The 21,168-nt window shown below is 31.2% G+C and overlaps 2 protein-coding genes across 2 annotated transcripts in view; both read left to right on the top strand.

The window, feature by feature from the left end:
* Positions 1-151, top strand: part of LOC106681470 (cytochrome P450 6a22) — a 27,660-nt gene extending 27,509 nt beyond the window's left edge. Inside the window, exon 7 of the mRNA XM_067047956.1 lies at positions 94-151. Within this exon, the coding sequence (XP_066904057.1) occupies positions 94-151 (58 nt within the window). The remainder of the gene's footprint in view (positions 1-93) is intronic.
* Positions 152-7,357: 7,206 nt separating this feature from the next.
* LOC106681469 (probable cytochrome P450 6a14) overlaps positions 7,358-21,168 on the top strand; it is a 24,793-nt gene continuing 10,982 nt past the window's right edge. The window contains exons 1-9 of the mRNA XM_067047955.1: positions 7,358-7,452; positions 9,340-9,520; positions 9,595-9,737; positions 9,906-10,044; positions 10,510-10,751; positions 12,838-13,004; positions 14,707-14,925; positions 15,423-15,671; positions 16,574-16,737. Coding sequence (XP_066904056.1) covers positions 9,347-9,520; positions 9,595-9,737; positions 9,906-10,044; positions 10,510-10,751; positions 12,838-13,004; positions 14,707-14,925; positions 15,423-15,671; positions 16,574-16,737 — 1,497 coding nt within the window. The 5' untranslated portion in view covers positions 7,358-7,452; positions 9,340-9,346. The remainder of the gene's footprint in view (positions 7,453-9,339; positions 9,521-9,594; positions 9,738-9,905; positions 10,045-10,509; positions 10,752-12,837; positions 13,005-14,706; positions 14,926-15,422; positions 15,672-16,573; positions 16,738-21,168) is intronic.

Here is a 21,168-nt window from a genome sequence, read left to right as displayed (position 1 = left end):
CTCAGAAGCCAATATATTCATCTCACAGATACATACACACTTTATTATTTTATAATTTTTATACTGAATTGAAATAAGTTAATTTTTTTTCAGTGGACCTAGAAAAATTTGTTTTCTTAAGGACTACCATGTAAAGTGTCTTATTGCATAGAAATTCTTGTGTAATATACAAATGATAACCCCCAGTGTCATCTTTATACTAAGGACTTATTAAGAATATATACTATATACTAAAAATATACTGTGTAGTAAGAAAGAATTAAAATAGAGAAAATATGTTGTTGTTTTTTTATTATTTATTGTAATTGTCGGGTTTATATAATCCGAATTTTCCGGCGCTTTTTTTATCTTATTTTAAGTCGGGGTCGGGAATCTCATTTTCTGATGCCCCCCCTTGCCACGGACACCGGAAGACCCCGAATGCGCTGCGACTGCAATGCCGCGCCAGCCAATGCACCATGCAGGCTGCACCTGGCCTGGCCTGCCCCTACCCAGGACATGCTGGCCAGCCTCTGAGGGAGAAGCAACCTGCAGAATATAATAAAATATGTTTTCAATATTTTGGGCTCAAATTGTTTTAAAACACTTACCAGAATTACTGAGTAAGTAATTTGAGACATCAAATTTAAACATCATTTGGGTACCTCGCTCAGAATATTTGCCCATACACTGAGCAGATTATGTGAAACCCTTAATCAAATTACCCTGATTTTCACTTCGCCGTAATCGGGTAAAAACTGACACTCTTTCCAAATTGATTGTACGGTGTATCCTCACCTATTTTTTATGTCATTCTCTATTGGAATGATGGAAATTGTGGTGCGAAATATGATATTGGTTCTTCCACCAAAACAGTTACTTTATAGAGTATGTTAAAAGGAAAAATACTAATATTAAAAAATAATCGCATTAGAATCAAAGAAATTAAAAAAAAAGTTTGTATATATTACTAATTAAACTAGCCACATATTGTTTAAATCAACAAAGGTAGATTTTGATTGACCTCGCCAAAAAAAAACTATATGTTCAAAATATCATCGAAACCAAATAATATTTATTTTTCAGTTTCCTAAAGATTCAAAATTTGTAAGCCACGAAATACGGTTCGATTCGAAGCTATGTTTCTCATCTTCAGTTGATCCGATTTTGAAGTACTTTGGACCGTCAAAAATAAAAGTACTTCTTTAAATTACTATAAGCAGCCATGGATAAGGATCGTGTTAGAAGGCTAGTCATAGAAAAACACAACTTTAAGTTTCTTTTGAATAACTTTGGTTGAAAAAGCACTAAACACCCCAGTAATGTCAAATGCGTAGTTTAAGAACTACTACTATCCCTCCAAATTTGACTAAATCAGAGCTAAGGGTTATTTAATTATTAGCTGTTTTTTGAATCTTTAAGAAATTATGAAGAGTTAATTTAGTTAGTGAGATATTTTCAGTAAGGTTTTTTTTTTTCAAGAAATCACCCTTTCGGCCAATTTTACATTACTCCTCACTTATGAACCGATCATGAATTTATAATTTGTAAACGGATTTTTTATGAAGGTTCCCATAAAATACAGAGAAATACATAGCATGTAATTATCTTTTAATAAAAAAAAAATTACCTCACGAACTAAATAATTATTTTTTAAACTCGCGTATAGGCACTTAACCACAAGTGCATCGAATTTCCAGTCAGAAGAGACATAAAGAGAAAGTAGCTTCAAGAGAAAAAAAACATGTAAACAAATAAAACTCTTCGTCCTCACGCTATGAAGTCTTTTAGATTTTTCTTTGCTTCAATTATCAAAACGATTGTTATTAATTTTCATTCATTATACATTATTAAACTAGTCATTGTTTATACATATATTTTGCTGTATCATTCAGAATAGAATAAGATGAAAACACTCTCGTCCTAATTGGTGCAGGATGTGTTTTATCAGAGTGGCAGTAAACATAAACAAAGATAGTGAGTAGCTGATTTTATCCAATTCAAAATCCAATCCTCTTCTGTTCAATTGCCTGTTATCAGTCAAAGGCTACCATTCAATTTCATGTATTGGTAATCAAATTGATAACTTGATAGATGTTATTGCAGTTACTAAGATGTCGAGTCATTGTAACCACTATAGGGTTTTAATGAGTACGTATGCACTTTTGTGTGTATAGACTCGATTAATTTAATTTGTTGACATGAGGAACATTATCAGTTCCATATTCTTATTTTTTTTAAACTTAGCTGATTTTGGAAACAATAAAATTTTAAAAATCAGTTCTGCTTGGACTCGAAACAGTTGTCTTTTTTAGATCAGTCAATAAATGAACAAAATTGGAAAGTACAATTAAAATCATAAGCGATCATATAGATATGACTTAAAAATATTTTTAAAAATAAGGCAGTGAGAATCCCAATCTTAGGAAGTTGAAATTTATATGTTTAAAAAATGAGGGAGTCAGTATCGCAATCCTGGAAAGTTGATATCTTTTATTTGTTTATTTATTAATTTAACACCAGATTGGCCTGGGGGCCTTACATGGTTAATGTAACAGGTACATTTTGGTTTTTTTAACATTTGATTATGGGAGAGGGTATAGTCCCATACAAAAGACTTGGGTGGGGGGAACAAGTCCGGCAAGTGAACCTAGTGGTCCTTTTTGCCAACCCCTGGCGGCTACCTAGGTTGCCGCCCCGAACTAACCAAGGTGGGAGTGCCAAGATTCATTCTTCGGGACCGCCGAAAAATGAATGTTAAACTGCCCCAGGTGGGAATCGAACCCACAAAGTTCCGAACCGAGCGCAAAGACACCCCTAATTATATACAATGTTTAATTATACAATAAAAAAAAAATCAAGATAAAATAAATAGATTAAAATAATAATTCTTAATATAAGAAACAAGTGAAAATAATAACAAAAACAATGACATTTATGTATGTATAAATAGTTGACCGTAAAAATTGATATATAAGAAGATGGTCAGGGTTGCGGTCAAAAGTGACTTGACTTAACGTAACTTTAACTTAAAGTAACTTTTGACCGCAACCCTGACCATCTTCTTATATGTAAATGACATTTATGGATTTAACAAAACAAATAATTGACTTCTAATAGGGAAAAAATAGTGAATTTTAAAAAAATGAAGAGAGAAAAAAAAATTAACATAAAATAAAATTTTAGAGTGACAACAGAACTGATGTATATAGAATTTCTAACAGGGTGTCCTGCAGCAGCTTGGGCTACAATCTTCGGGTTGTGGTTGGGTTTCCCAAGTGGTAGGTCACCGCTCCTTTAACAGTAGGTAACAGAGAGTGGAACTTCATGAACCTTTTTTTGATGTAATCCTCTATTGTCTCTATTTGTACAATTGGCTGTGTCATACAAACCAAGGAGCACCCACTGCCATTCTTACGACTTTATTTTGAAAAGATTGAGATTTGTTTCCTTTTCGTAAAGGATGCCGCTCACCAGATAGAGTGGTCGCGAAATGTCGCAGTGCACTGTAATATACTGAATTTTAGGTGTTGTGTTATTTTTGTGTGAATTTGTTCATATTATAACTAGAGTCCGGATTTCCGTGAAGTAAAAAACCAAAACTGTGCAAAATCCTGCGGTAAACACCCAAAATTGGATGTAACACGCCTAAACCTGCAAAAATCAATTTTAATGTCTAATCTGTAATATTAATACAATGAAAGCTTATGTTACTTGTTTGAATCATAAAACATTCACTAAAGAATCGCTCCTAAAAATAAAAACAACACTGATTTATTAATTTTAGTAATGTAAGGTTATTAAATTTGAAATAATAATTTATTATATTATTTATTTATTTCTATTTTGTTTTTATTGTTAAAAATACATAAAAAGTTTTTGAAATTAGTTTTTCCTTTTCCTCGAAATACCTAAAATCTTCAACGTAGCGCGACCGGACGTCGGCGATTGTCGCTGAGTCTCTTTAATCAAAACTCAAACATGCAAATTGAGAATTAAATTTAATTTAATTTGAAATGTTTACTTAGGCACTCAACTATAGAAGGCGTCGAACGGTTGAACTACCTTTTTCCAGTAAAGCCGAGTATGTATAAGACCAGATTTCGAGTACGGCTGGGCAAGGATTGTGTGACGGGCCGTTGGCAAATTGTGTCCTGGGCAAAAATGAAACATAGGAAATATAATTAATTGTCCTGTTTGAACATTTGATGTTCAATAAGGACTCAACTATATTAAACGATTAAGCAACCATCACGATCGCGGGGTAACAGTCCTTGTCTAGTTAGCACCTGGCCTTACTCGAACTTTGGTGCACATGGAATAAGAGGAAAAACCAAATTCAAGCACAACCTTTTTTTGATATTTTTCCTCGCTTCGAAAAATTAACAAAAAAATAAATTGTCGACTTGAAAGAAGATGCCCATAGCCTGTGCAAATAGCGGACACTCGGATCAGCCATGTCACTGTTCAAGTACTCAAGCGCCAACCAATTATAATCACGGGCATATAACAACGCCCTAGGGGTTCATTGAGAGAACTAAGGAAGCTTGTCGATACCTAAGGGATGAAAACGAACCATTGACAAGGAGGGCAACTGAGCGCCAGGCACAGCCTGCTGTATAAGATTGTGGCGAACTTCGCTGGGAAAAAATTGGTCAAAACAGCCTTGACAGTGGTTCACCCCTCCACTCACACCTACCGCCACTTTGGGACCGGTTTCTCATCAACTATCGACATCCTGTTGACCAGGCATTCTCACCGCAACATCACAAAAGTATCTGAACATGTTTTGTCAATGACTTTCTATGAAGTAGCCTGTCATCAAACTACTTCGACAACCTAAAATTGTTCACAAATAATTACACTTTACCTTAAAGTGCTCGGAATCTTCAATTTGACTAGGCGCTCCTCTCTGAGACTCTACCTCTATAATCTAAAGTTCTGTGTTACCTCTCTTTCCGGAGACGTGCTTTCATAATTGTGGCGACATTTTAATTTTTTTTTGGCTAGAAAACGGTGTCACGAATTTTTTTAGACCCAAGGGTGTCGCAAATGTTTGTCCCCTAAAAGGGTTTCTTGGTTTAAAAAAGTTTGTGAAAAGCTGACCTAGCGAAATCTAGTTGATTCATCAAACATTTGACTAGGCCCTCCTCTCTGAGGCTCTATACTCTAAAGTTCTGTGTTACCACTCTTTCCGGAAATGTGTTTTCAACCTGGAAAAAATATTTCCCAAATATATTTCATATTGAAAAATATATAATTCATATTTATCCACTTTTCATTAGCTACTGAGTATGAGATAGATATACTAAATAATTTCAAAGATAAAGAAACAAAATTGAAGGTACAGGAGAGGTTTTTTTTATAGGCCTGTCAGACTGTTTTAATTAGGTTAAGACCTCCTTGATATTTAGGACCATTAAATTGTACATCAATAAAACCGAGTTTAATAAAAATTGTTAGAACCAACAAAAAAGTGTAAAATCAATTTAATGTGGTATCATCAAGTGGTATAATCAAACTTAAAGTGGTACTTTACACTAATCGATTTTAGCGAAATCCTTTTGTACCTAATATACATAACGTACCTACCTTAAATGTGTTAGTTAAGTTTTGTAAGGATTTTTGTTTTCGAGCTTGATTGTTCAAAAACTCTCTCTCTCTTCCTCTCTCTCTCACATACACAATTTTGGGAGACTTTAGTTATTTGGACACAGGAAAATACGTACTTCCGTTGAGATTTTTCACCTATCTATTTAAATATCAATACGTTGGTTTATTCCCACGTAAAAAAGGAAAGTTACAATATTTGTGGTCCCTACGAACAACAAAACATATCCGCATTGAGTTCTGAAACCTAGGTAACTAACCGATAAATAGCAACATTTAGGTCGATAAGCTTTTTAACTGGAGTTCTGTAATCTTGAAACATCAAAATATTCGTGGGAATATCAGAATTTACGTCAGATGATTAGCAATAAAATAAAGGTTTAGGAATTAAGGTTGTGATATGGCAGATTAATTTAGTTTAAAAAATGATAATCGTTTATTTTGATTAAATTTACAGTTAACTTTGAGAAAGGTTTATCAACCCAAAATAAGCATTGAGAGAGAAGTATGAGGAAACTAACATGGCAATACTGTTGTTAAAGAGTCAACTAACTACTGGTTCAACTATCCTAGTCCTTAGACATAGGACCAGGACACAAGCTAAGCCTAGAGCAAACTAAAATAAAACCCATTGCACCCACAAGGGGAATTAAAAAAATAAAGGGTGCTACACCACACCTGGGGTGTGCCAGGATGCCCCAAGTGAATGCCAGGGGTACCGCAAGCGACTGCGACTTTTTCAAAATATAAAAACAAAATGCAGTGCATTCTGGCATTTACTTGGCATTGTTTTTTCTTATTTTCCTACTTACTCAACCACTCCAAGCATAATTGTGGCGACATTTTTATTTTGGTTCGAAAACAATGTCACGAATTTTTTTAGCCCAATAAGGGTGTCGCAAATGTTTGTCCCCTAAAAGGGTTTCTTGGCCAAAAAAGGTTTGGGAAAATCTGCCCTAGTGGAATATAGCTGATTCATCAGAGTGGTTTAGAAAAAATACTGATCACAAATTGGAAAGCAACCTTTTCTCTTGTATATGCAATATTTCATCTGATTCTCAGAACTTCTCCATGATCGTTCTGTCTCGTGTCTCGGAGGCTGATGTAATATTTAAACATTATATTAAAAACTCTGCAGAAAGAAATACTTTCTGTTATTTTTAATAATGTTTCGGGATCTTTTCCTATCATGCATTTAATTCCTTTATACATTAATGTTATACTAATAAACTTTTTCTTTCCCCTTTTCGTTTATTTAAATTTTTTATAATTTACTTACGTTTCGGAGTACTCCTCCGTCCTCCGGGTTCTTGTGTAACAAAGATATTACATAAATTCACGCAGCTCCCTATGTCTATACCCATTTTTTACTACTCCGACATTTTTTTAAAAAAAAGGTACTCAAAAAGTTCTGGAAACCACTTAGTATGTACGTAATATTTTTGTTATACAAGAACCCTGAGGACGGAGTACTCCGAACGTCGGATAATTATAGACTTGTAAACGAAATTTGTTAAGAAAAATCATAAAATATTTATTATATTGTTTTAATTTTATTGATATCTATTTACAAAATTTACTCAGAACGAAAGTTTATTGTTACATCCAGTAATTAAATAACATTGTTTAAACAAATGATTTGATGTAATAGTCTTAGCCTAAAAGCCAATAAACACCATTTTAGAATAGCTCAATAATATAAATTCAGAATATTGCAATACCTTTCACAATTCTAGAAGGGGATTTTCAGATCTGCTCTCGGCTTGTGGTGGGAGCACGTTTGTTAGGTTGTCCCGTTAATTCATCTGTTCACTCTGGCATACCCAGGAGAAAACATCTTAGATGAGCAACTCATTCCTAGGCGTGAGTTTATAACTATCGTGTATATATTTTAATATGTATCTTGTTTTGTTATTATCTTATATACTTGTTTCGTAGTTTTACGTTTTTTCGATATAAACAGCACAAACAGACGATTACCAAATGTAATTTAATTAAAAAGTAAAATGATCTGTTACTGTCAACCGGCTTGTCGATTACTATCCCTTTTTAAATCGTATTGTTTTCAATCAATCTAATTACTTTATATATTAAATTGATTTAATTTGGCTATTAATTCCTAAACGTGTTCAAGAAAGGTTAAAAAAATATTAATGGCATTTTACTTTTAATATTTGCTTATTATTTTTTATGAAACATCAGTCTATCAAACATCAGTTATTGATTGCGATAATTGCAAGGTCAACAGGTTTACTTTTTTATAATAATCTCCATGAAAATACGTATACAATAATATCTCAACTGTTTCATAATTTATTTTTAAGATATCGTTTTTAAATAAATAATTGTTGTTAATATTATGATAATTATACAATGTACTTGATTTATAAAAATGAATGTTCGTTCAACTGATTAAGTTAGCATTTATTTTCTTCGTGTATTTTCATAATTTGGATGCGCAAATGGAAGGTGATTTAGAAGACATAAATCAAAAAAATAATGTTTGAGTATTTGATGCTTAGATTTGTTTTTATTTATGTTTCATTGATTACTGTTGTTATTATTTATTGTAACAATAATTGATCCTTCTTATCAGATTAGCGGAAGTGGTAACATGTTATTATGGGAAATGAAACATGCTCACTTCATGGGAACTCCAGAAGCAGACAATAGTGATTTATTTTTTAATAGCTGAACCTTGCATAGTGATATAATTTAAAAGGAGGGTTTAAAGGTCTAATCCTAAGAATTAAAAAGACGTTATGAAAGAACATATGATATAATTGTCGAGCTATTTTATTGACTTTAGGGCTGTATAAACTGCTATCAGAATTTTCAAAATGACTTGCCTTTTTCACCTTAATGATGGAATTTTATCACTCATATCTAGTCAGATAAAATAATTTGGCTTACACTCATGTTGTTATTCCATTGTGAATCATTCTACTGTTATCTTTTACTTTCTAAAGGTATTACTAACACTTAATTATTTTCATTTACTTTAATTAAATCTATATCAATCTAATAAATGAAATCCTTTATTAATTTATCTTTGGACTAAATTAAATCAATCATTAGAATAAAATAATTAGCCTACTGTAAAAAGACCACTATATTGGTACCCCAATGATTTTTTTACTTATATGTCATTGCATTATTAAGCATTGTTATGTAGATCTACTTGCAGATGAAACATAAATTTTCATTTTATATTTGTTGAATTCTGTAATTCTGAATAATTCTGAAGTGTTGAATATAAAAATATATTTACAACCAGCAAATGTGCTATCCCATCAAAAATAATGTCATAAAGGCAAAGAACATGCATTAACTCTTTGGGGTATTATTATAACACAGAAAAGAGTCACAGATAAGGGTTCCTGCCGTTTAGTACACAAAAAATATAGCTTGTAAAGTGAAAAATATCATCCCATATCAAGTGAAGAAAAAATCCACTGATACTAGTAGTTTGAGAATTTTATAATTTTTCCTTTGACACATAAAAAAAAAATGGACTTATCTGCTGAGACTACTCTGTAGTATTTTTTAAATAATTATTTTCCAAGAGAAGATATATTGACTTTTGATAGACGCTTCTTAAATATATAAATACCTTGATAATTGAAAGCAATATATGTTTACTGGCCTCCCTACTATTCCTTCAAATTATTATTATTATTATATTCAATATTGTGATTTCATAAATGATTTTTCAACATGTTATTAATTCAAGATTTGTATACACTTTAGATCTAAAATGTTGGTAGCTGTGGCCGTTATTGTTGGTTTGTGGTTCATTTATAAACATTGGGTATCCATCTACAGTCACTGGAAGAAAAGGGATATACCATTTTACCCAGCCGAATTCCCTTATGGCAGTCATCCTAATTTAGTAAAATTAAAACAATATAGAGGCTACACCATTGATAAGGTGGTACTATATCCAATCATGACTTGCTATTTGTAAACAATTAAAGTAAATTTACTATAATAATTTGTTTCTAGATGTATCATGAATTCGCTCCTCATCCAATGTTTGGAATTTATGTTCTACGGAAACCAATGCTGGTAGTCAGAGATCCTGAGATGATTCAGCTGATTTTAGCTAAAGAATTTTCACACTTCAGGGATAGGGGCATAATTAAACTGTAATAATTTTTGTTTTCTCTTCACCGTAAATTTATTGTCCCCATTCTTTATTATTATTATTATTATCATTATTATTATTACAAGAATAAAGAATATCTTAAAAAAGTGTAAATAAACTCTGAATTTGTGAGTCAAAGATTATATTTAAAAAAATTAATATTTTTCAGGTCTGATAAAGATGTTATCAATCATCATTTATTCAATCTTGATGGAGAAAGGTGGAGAGCTTTGAGAATGAAACTTACTCCCACATTTACTAGTGGGAGACTGAAATCTATGTTCCCTCTTTTTGTGAGTTGTGCTGAGGTAAAATTCCTATATTTTACTGGTAACAATTAAATTTTAAGTCTGATTGTTTGACAGTTTTTCTTGCTGAACTATCATTTAAAGAAAAGAAAAATTTTGGTTTAGAATTTGAAACAAAAAAATAACATTGAAAATTGGGCTTATATCTATAATCCAAAATGAGACAATGTGAGGAAAGAATATAAATATTCTCCTCTCCCTCCCCATGTGTGAGAAATGACCAGGTTGGGGGGTAAACAATAAAAAAAAAAAAATAATAATTGAACTAATTTTTCTATGTTCTCCTCTCCTGGATCCGTCCCTGATTTTTTTCATTGTTCACAAGTAGCATATTTTATACATTTAACATGGATGGTTCTAAAACCTAAATTTATAAACAATTAACAATTTGAAAAAATTCAATTGAAGGTAATACAGAGCGGGAATTAAGTATCCAAAATACACAATATAATGTTTTTTTTGCAGAGTTTCAGCTCCCTTTTGCTGTCAAAAGTTGATTCAAAAGTTGATATAAAAGAGCTTACTGGTCGTTTTACAGCAGATGTCATTTGTAGCTGTGCATTTGGATTGGAAACAGATGTTATAAACCATCCAGATAACAAACTTAGAAATATTGGAATAGAAGGAATAAAATTAAAGTTTTTAATGAAATTAAAAATGGCCATCCTTAGAATATTTCCAAAATTATCATCATTATTACCTATAAGGTAATTCATTTACTTTTTTCTTCTAGTCTATCAGATCTTTTTTTTTATTTATTTATTTATTGATATTTACAACTGTCTAAAAAATACAACAAGCAAATTTGATCATAATGACATAATGATAATGATATGATACAGCATGTAGAGAAACTACACAGTAGTAGAACTCTAAAAACATTTTACAATATAAGATCACGAGGCCATCTTCTTTTCAGGCGCCTTGGAGGGTTGCCAGGAATGGCAGAGGAAGCAAGCTTAGAAACTAGTGGATTTGGGTGGTTAGGGAGTTTATAATGGAAGGAATGATATCTGGTTTGGGCTAGATTGGTTACAAAAGGAACATTTAGGTCTTTATGGATGGTTTTATTAGTAACAAAATAAGGAGCACTGAGGATTTTACAAAGGATTTTTGATTGTAAGGATTGGATACGAGAAAAATTTGAAGGTTTAGTGGAGCCCCAAAGGTCAACTCCGTATGTCCAGATGGACCTTATTATTTCATGTAGATCAGTCTTTTGTAATGAGTTAGAAATTTAGACCGTTTGTCTAGTAAGTCCTGTAATAGTCGGAATCTACGTGCAGTTTCCTGTCTTTTCAGTCTTGTGTGAGGATTCCAGGTTAGTCGTTTGTCAAGGTGTAGTCCAAGATTACGAATCTGTTCTTCAGGGGTAAGAGCCACATTATTATAGTATACTGTAGGGCAGTTAGCAGGTTTACGACGAAGAGTAAATGTGATTTGTTGGGATTTATTTTTATCTTCCAATTTCGACACCATTCTTCAAGGGTTGTGATATGGGACTGGAGAGTTTGGGATGCAATCAAAGGGTTATTACTAACTGTGAGCACACATTTGTCATCAGCATACGTGGTAAGGATAGTGTTAAGAGTTTTTGGGATGTCAGCTGTATAGACGGTGTAGAGAATGGGACCGAGGATACTGCCTTGAGGAACACCAGCGGATTGAAAATAGAGGGATGAGTAGGAACCATTGTGGTTTACTTGGAATAATCTATTAGTAAGAAAGGAACGGATAATGAGAAAATATGTTGGAGGTAGGAATTTACGGAGTTTGTAATGCAGTCCCGGGTGCCAGACTCGATCAAAAGCCTGCTCTATATCGAAAAAGACTCCCGCACAGAACATTCCGCGCTCCAAAGAAGACGAGACAACATCCACCACACGATGATATTGCTGTATAGTGGAGTGGGATGTTCAGAATCCAAACTGGTGATATCAGATCTTTAAGTAGAAAAATATTATTTCAGTTATTTAGATCTAATTAATTTTTATATTATTCAATGGACAGATTTAATTATTCAAACTTTAATTTAATTTTAGTGACATTTAATAATGTTTTTATTTTCTAAAAGCAAACTAAACTGTTTGGAATGTTGTGCCTTGCCCTTATGATATATATCATTGGTTTATTTAAATACTACAGTTCCAAAACTTAACAATACTACATAATAATAATAACAAAGATAATTGATAATTTTTGCTGATTTATATGTTCTTTTGGGTGTGGCAATTATAATTTTCCTCTATCACATACAGATTTTTTGCAAATCCAGGATATGTAATATAAGTTTTATAAAATCAAAAAAATCTGTAATTGCATCTCTACAGATGAACTTCAAATTTTTACAGCCACAAGTCGTTCTCTACTAGGTGAATTTAAATTTCAGAAATAAGGGAATAAATTTATAATTACTTGAACTTATTTCTGAGACTTTTCAAAATTTTATCTTATAATTCAAATTGAAATTGACTCAGTATGATCCAATTTATGCCATTTGATCAATTTTAATATCTGTTTGGCACAACAATAAACGTAATAAAAACAAGTGGAGTTCATTTACCGTTTCAGTACACCAAAAACAAATAAAAACCTGCCAAAATTATCAAATCAAATTTTAAAGAGTTTTATTTTGTAGGCCTATTCAAATAGAAATAAGTGAACCTCAATGATTTGTGCTAATACCACCAATCACTATCTACTTACCTCTTTCTGAGGAAGCCCGTCAAAACTTAATTCTAAACGACCAAACTTAATAAAATCCTAAGCCTAAGCAATGATTCTTTTTTTCAGGTTTATTTCTGTAGAGGATGAAAATTACCTCATAAATCTGGTTAAGAATATAGTGGAACAAAGAGAAAAAAATGGTATTGTACGAAATGACTTTATAGACCTCTTAATACAACTAAAGAATAAAGAAAATCCTGGAGATGATGGACAGGAATTTGAAAAACCATTTGGTATAATTATTTTATTCATTATCTTACATGATTTTTTATTTTTAAAATTTTTTGATATTTTAACATCTATGTGATATAAATAATCCGAATAACATCTTAATAATAATAAATAAACATATATAAAAGTAATTATTATCTATTAATTATACCTACAGAGGCATTATACCTAGGATCATATGTAAATAATGTAACAGTCCTCAGTAATCAAGAAGATAGATTAGATGTTGAGAGATTATCCAAAATTATGTTAAGAGAAGCAGAGTATATGGGCTTACAAGTAAATTTAAATAAAATTAAATATATGATGGTAAGTTGAAAAATGCACCTAAAACAGGGTGCGAGTTGCTGGCAAAGCACTCCTCAGAAGTAGGCAAGTTAAAATACCTCAGCTTCACAATAACCTCAATAAATGATGGACTAACAGAGATGGAACACCCACGGACAAGAGGAAGTAGAGCTGACCTCTCTCTTTAAGGAGTATTGAAATGCAAAAGAATCTCATGAAAAATTATGTACAAAAAGTAATAAAAAGTATGCCTGCTCTGATAAATATTTGTGAGACCTGGGTGTTAACTGGCAGCCTAGAAAGCACAATCAAGAAATTTGAAAGGTAAGTCCTCCAAAAAATGATCAGGGATCAGAGTATTAATATATGGAGAAAGACCAATAGAGAACTGCTTATAGAAACAGGATAATCAATATCTCATAAAATGAAGGTAAGGAGATTAATTAAGGTGGGCTGGAAGCAACTCGTCAGGACACCTGCAGTGTCATGAGTGCCACTGTACTTAGCAAGAGACCAAATCGGAGGCCATTATAATTTAGATAGATTGACAGATTCAACAAAAATGTGAAAAAAGTTGCATGTAGCAACCTGGAAAGTGGTGACCCAAGATAAGCTGATTCATATGTCCAAAGATCTATGAGTTCTGTAGAGCCAACTAAAATCTGTAGTTTAGTGTTAAAGGGGCTTAAAGTTAATTCTAACCAGGAATATTTGTAAATTAAAATTTATTTATATGTTCCAAGTTATTTTATCTGTAATTGCATTAATTTAACTCTTTGCTTAACATTAATTGGTTTTAAATCTTTGAAAGAACTGCTTATTAATGTTAAATTATAAAGAAATAATCAAATATTAAGGTTTAAACATCAATATTCACAAATAAAATGCAATTGGTTATTATTAATTGGACTATTATAACAAGAAGCATAAACTATACAACACATACCAAACTTAAGAAGAAAAAAAAGAAAATATGCAATTTCCAATTAATATTAGCTCAATTTTTGAGGTTGGCCTAGAGGACGAATAAGCACTTGGCAGACAAGTTGTTCTCTTCTCATTTCTCCATCTATAATCAGGACTGACTATAGTAGAAAAAATATTTTCTGTTCTGTCAGCCCTGGACTAACTCAGGAATTAGGTGACCCACCCGGACCATACTGAGCGTCTGTAAATTGTTCCTTTAGTTTGTTGGAGGGAAAATTTAGAAGCTGAGAAATACATTGGTCAGCTTCATAACAACCTAATAAAGAAATATTTTTGCTTATTAACTATCAACCCAAGACTTTACTTGGCACTCAATAGTAGTACCAAATTTTTTTTCCTACAATGTTAACTAGTTCATTATTAACTTTATATCAATAATAATAGATTTTTTAAACAAAGCTTAGTATAAATTTGCATTTATATTTTTAGAAATGACACTGGAATTTATGACGGCCCAATGTTTTGTCTTTTTTGTTGCTGGATTTGAAACCTCAAGTTCAGTACAAAGTTTCTGCCTCTATGAACTAGCTCTCCACCAAGATATTCAATCAAGATTAATTGAAGAGATTAATGAAAAAATAGAAAAGAATGGTGGTCTAACGTATAAGGCTTTACAGGAAATGGAATATCTGGATATGGTTATATCAGGTAGCAAAAAATAAAATGAAAAATATTCTGAACGTCTGTAGTATAATATTTATAAGAGACAGGTATTACTCACATATAGTTTCTTATACATATTATGTTTAAAAGGTCAAGATGCCGTTAATAGTAATTTTTTTTTTTGCACAATTAATGTACTCTTCCCAGCAATCTATTTGAAAATAGGGTCTATTATCAATATTATTATTTATTATCACTTGCCAAGCTACTCAAATATTTTGTTTGTCTATTAGTTAAAGTGCCACATTACATAATGAATTGAAAACTAAATATCTTAAATTACATCAAAGTAAAAAAATTGAAAGCCTATTTTTTTTTTTATTCTTTTAGATTGTCAGAATTACTGTTTATTTCTATTATACTGCTTTATCTTTAAGATCAAAAAATTGATGTTCCTTGTCATGTCTATCAATTTAATTTTAAGTAAAATTACTTTAAAGAGTCAAATGGATTTCTATAGTTTCAGTATTGTTTCATTTCAGAAACATCGAGGAAGTACCCAACAGTACCAACACTAGTTAGACAGTGTACAAAGTCAATAACACTTCCTGCTGGTCAAAAAATGGAGCAGGATACTTTGATTCTCATTCCCGTTTGGTCTCTGCACCATGACCCTCAATACTTTCCCAATCCAGAAAAATTTGACCCTGGAAGGTTTTCACAAGAAAACAAAGACTCTATAGTTCCTTACACTTATCTGCCATTTGGTGAAGGGCCTAGGATGTGTATTGGTAAGTCTTTGATTATTAGATTAATTATTATAATTTAAAAATTTATTAATTCATGAAATAGTTAGTCATTGTTACAATTTTGGAGATAATGGATAGGGGATAGTAAAAAGTAAATTAAGTAGGTTTACAATACTCCTTGTAATTAATTTATATTTAATAATGCATATTTTATTTGTATTAAATACTTTACTACTATTACTTATGGGCTAGCAGTGTAGGAGTGCTTCCTTGATGACTTTGCTAACAAATAACAAATTTTGATAGTTGTTGAGTAGTATTGAGTACTACTTAGGGTCTGTATTTACATCAAGGATTGAAACTAATTCAGTTATTATTTGAAGGAAAATGATCCACTGGATTTAAAGTTTCATTTTTAAGTGGGTGTAATAGATGTTTTAGTAGAGATACCAATTTCCCAATATATTTAGTATCTTCCAATATCAAGGAAGGCTCTGCACTTTCTGCATATTGCCTTTGGACAGGTTTAGTTCTATAGGTGTCCATGTGTCCAGCATATTCAGAACACATGTACTAGCAGAACCATACATACATGCCTAAGTCCATCTTACTTCTTGCTCTAGCTCTAAAAATCTTCATGAGGCACAACCTGTCAGTTCCCCACTTTGTGAAATTAAAAAACATTATGATAAACTGTACATTTCTTATTAACCCATTTTAGCCCCAGGATAGAAATAATATGATTTTCTAGTATTTTCTTCTGTTTTTTTATCTCCTTATCTTTCTAAATTTTGTTTCCCATACATCATGATGTATTTTAAAGTAGTCTGCATGTAAGGATATTTTTTTTTTTAAGGATGTAATACTAATATTTTCTTCAATTTTGATGGAGCACCAGTGAATATATTTTTTAATATATTATGTTGTATGTTTATTTTTAATAGGAATGAGGTTTGGACTGCTACAAACAAAGGTGGGAATCGTGACTCTCCTTCAAAAATTTCAAGTCGTACCATGTGAAGAAACACAGATTCCTCTAGTAATGGGAGGGATTTCTGCCACCACTGCATCTGATAAGCCTATTATTATTAAACTTATAGCAAGATGTTGATTTATATTTTCAATTAAGTCATGTTTACTTTGACAATATTGTGATTAATCTCCTTTTAGCCTATTATTTCGAATGTAAACTATTATTAGGGAACTATCAATTACTATAAATCAAGATAAATTTTTTTTAATTTGTGATATAATCTTTTTAAAATATTCTATTTTATTTTGTAAATTATAGTTTAGGAAATAAAAATGGAAAAATTGTCTCGTTGTTTACTTCATATCTTGCACCTCACATGATTAGACTTTTCTTGCTAGAGTAAAAAGTTCTATACACTGATTTTAATGATTTTTTATGATGTAATAATGCTGGGAGTTTCTAGCGGTTAAGTGTGTGCTTATGGTTGTGAAGGAGTAAACCAGTCCTACAGGTATTTGCTGTAGTTCCTAATGAAAGGAAGGAGAAGAGAATCAGAGAAGGCAGGGTGAAAAAAAAAGTCCAATGTACATTTCCAAAAATAGAGAAAGAATAATTTGTATTGTTACTCAATACCTCTTCAGAAGGTGAATATTTGAGGAGGATATTCACATATAGATTTGTAAGTTTAGTGTTTTTTTTTCCTGATCCCTCTAAAACAGAAAGAAAACAATTAATTAGTGAATGCTTTATTATGTGAAAAAGGAATAAATTGTATTGGGTATTACCTTTTACTACCTTTGGTATTTTTACGTTACCTGTAATGTAATAATAAGAAAACAGTCAGAAGTCGAAAAGAAGTGTGGGGGAGGGAGAGAGGGCGCATCAGAAGAAGGAGTTATAAGGTGATGTAGCCTTTAGTGCTTACTCTTTTCACCAGCCAGAATGGTCCCTCCCCATTCTATGCTAGCTCCAGGCTACTAAGTTAAATGTAAAAACCGCCGGACCATGTTTTCATCTTATAATGCTGTAAGGCAAAACAAGATAAATTGTTCATAGGTTTATATATAATTTTCTTAGTTTTTAAGTCATGTATATATAATTGTAATTGTCTTAATATATAATTTATAGAAGTTAGGGAAAAAAAATGCTTACTCATTTCTCTAGGTTATTAAACTTCATCAAGAAATGTTACTTATAAGAGTTAGCTTCTAGTAGATCAGAAGATTCTATTGCGATCTTCATTGATACCGCTTCAAATAATGCATTTAGAAATATAACAATATAATAAATGGTTATGAATCTGTGAGATTAACATATTTACAAGAAATAATATATATATATATATACGACATTTGCTTGATAACTATAGTGGTTCACGTTGCGGCACCTAGGTATCGTCGTGTCAGTCCGTAACAGTTCTAGTAGTTACAGTATATACCAGGAAATAGCGGTTTTCTGTATCTTTGCTAATATTCGATCAATTAGGATTTTTGAAAGGAATATGGTCCGGGTGCGGTCAAGAAAAACTAAAATAGTAGAAATATACTAATTTAATGAGCCAAAGTTTCGCACCACGTTGCAGGGCTTCTTCAGGGCTATTTTGACGGCAGTCAAAACTAAAAATCCATTTTTTTAGTTTTGACTGCCGTCAAAATAGCCCTGAAGAAGCCCTGCAACGTGGGGCGAAACGTTGGCTCATTAAATTAGTATATTTCTACTATTTGAGTTTTTCTTGACCGCACCCGGACCATATTCCTTTCATCTTCACACACGGTCAATCAATAATCTTCCAATTAGGATTTTTGTCTTTTTAGTATAGCTTATCAGACAATTTAATTATTATTATTATTATTACAAGCATCTGAAATGTTCCGAGAGATATTTGAAAAAATAATAAAATTTAAATTGGTTTCCCTGAACCTGAAAAAAAAGAAATAGTTATAAAGTGCAATTTACCGTATCGTTGCTAATACCCATCCGATTAGGACACATTTTTTTGTTTTGCAGAGGATTTAATTATTTTTCAAATAACCATGTACATAATTTACCATAAAATTTATAATTTTTGAGTTATACACTAATAATTTTTTTTATTATAACTTTTACTGTACATACTTTTACACCATCATAGGATTCATACTTGGTATACGTCATTTTGTATCATGGTAGCCAATAATGCTAAAGTTGTCATTATAGTATGATGAAATGGATATGGTTAAAACAATGACAGATGAATAAACTAATATTTATGCATATAACTTATTGCATTGAATCAACGAGAATCAAACGATGTTAAGAATTTCCTTATGATAACTTACATCACATTTACTAGCAAATCATGTATTAAGATCCTAGTTAAATTATGATTAATTTTAATAATGATGGTGAACAAGTTATTGTTCAAAAAATTTGAATAAACAGTTTAGAAACTGTTACACCTATACGTAATGTAATTAATATTTTTCAAAACTATTCCGAACTCATAAATAATACAATGCCAGGAATTGATGAGAAACATTATCTCTAACTGATCTAAATGGTTTAGGCTTTATTAAATAATTATACTCTAAAAAAATGTATATTTACCATATATTGCTTTGAATCTTTTTAACTCTTCTTTATTCTTAATTCTTCTTCGTGTAAGCGTTCATTTTAGGGAAAAATGAAAAAAAATGAAGTTTGCAGTAGAGCAGGACTAATGTTCGTTCAAACTCTTCTATCAGACGAGTGATAATGTTTTTATTACTTCTCCAAATATAGACTACAGTATGAAAGGAAATTCCATAAAACATTTGGTGGGGTAAAAACAGAGGTAATCTAACCTAACAATTATAGAATTTTCCTTATGACACATCCTTTCTATTCTTGTATAGAATGTAAACAAACAATTCCAGACTAATAATAATATTACCTATTTTCATTTCTTCCGCTCTGCACTTATGTTTTAGTTAGTTTATGATCACTAATATTGAAGGAATATTAATATTGAGTGAGAGCCATCAATCAATCCGTTAAAAGCAATCATACTATCGATTATGAAAGCTCAAAGTGACATTGGTCATCTTAGGGATACGCATATTAATGAGAAACCCATAGTTTTAGGCATTATTAAAAAAATTACGAATTTTAGGTCGGAGACAGTATATGGCTTCCTCTAAGAAATAAATTTATTTTAATAAATCGTTGAATAAATTCAATTAATAAGAACACAAACTGAATTGCAGTTTCAATTACTTCCATATTCGTAATCATAACTAAATTCTAGAATATTAGAATATTCTTTATATATTTTAAATTTCTACGTATGTTAATGTTGTAGCAGAAATGGTGTCGAGTTTCAGAATGGAAGTCGGGTTGTAAAGTAGCCCACACATTTTCATTTTTCAAAATGCTACAATGGACGAATATGAATGACTCTTGCATGACTATACACTTTTGTACAAGCACAAACACAAATCTGCGAACCTGTAAAAAGAGTCGTATGAAAGTAAAAGATCCCAATACATTTGTTCAAAATTATACTAAATTACACTGTCTAGTAGTGCTAAAGTATTTACGTCTTTTACCGAATAATGTATTCCTAAATTACATAATAATGAATTTAGACGTGTTTGTAAACTAATGGAGAGTTGATTTTACATTTAGATGACTCAAAATGAAAAGATAAGATTAAGGATATATATATTTCTGGACAGTCAGCATTTGAAACTTATCAAGAAATTATATTCTCTGGCCGAAACAACTTTTATTCGATCCTGTGAGTAGATTTTTCTCTTTAAAATATAGAGTTTATGGAAGTAAGATTTCCAAAAACCTTTCTTACTTCCAAACGAATTAGTTTCGCCCCTTGTCCTAGATTATTTTTTATGAAGCTATAATGATTTTTATCAATATTTTTCCTTTTTTTTTTTTTTTTTTTGTCTTCACTATCTTGCATTCCGGCAATACGGGTTCAACAAAATAAGCTTACTATGAAGGGTATAACGTCTTACCGGTATAACAGAGTTACTTCTTTAATTTTATTTACTAATATCAATGTCTCAAAAACTCCAATTTGTTGGAAACTTTGATATCCATAATGTAATATAAAATCACCTTAAACCTAATGTTGGTTAATGTTTGTAAGAGTATACGTTAATATTAATTACTTTAGCATTCATAAAGACCCTCTTAGAGCTTGAATTTTTTTATTTACATCATTCTTTATATCAACACAAGCCTTATTTTCTGTGAATGTTTGAATAATTGAGACAAACGTGGAACTCCCGCTATATAAAGTAAGTGCGTTGAGTACAAACTATTAAATTTTAAACTATTTGAGAAGAATACGAATCAATTATTTGTTTATTAAAAAATTAAAAATATTCACAAATTAAATCCATAAATATATCTCATGATCCAGTGAATTTGTTCGAGCATCTGTTCCGTAGCGATTGTTACTCTTATTCCTATAGGGTTTTTTTTTTAAAGCCCGATAGAACTTGAAATTGTAAAAAATAACACAAAAAATTAAATTGTAATCAAAATTTTTTTTTTATTCGAAAGATCAATACGTGACATTAACAT

Source organism: Halyomorpha halys, unplaced genomic scaffold (assembly GCF_000696795.3).
Source record: "Halyomorpha halys isolate HHAL.00 unplaced genomic scaffold, Hhal_1.1 Scaffold343.1, whole genome shotgun sequence".
Taxonomy (NCBI): domain Eukaryota; kingdom Metazoa; phylum Arthropoda; class Insecta; order Hemiptera; family Pentatomidae; genus Halyomorpha; species Halyomorpha halys.
This window is presented reverse-complemented; position numbering and strand designations above follow the sequence as displayed.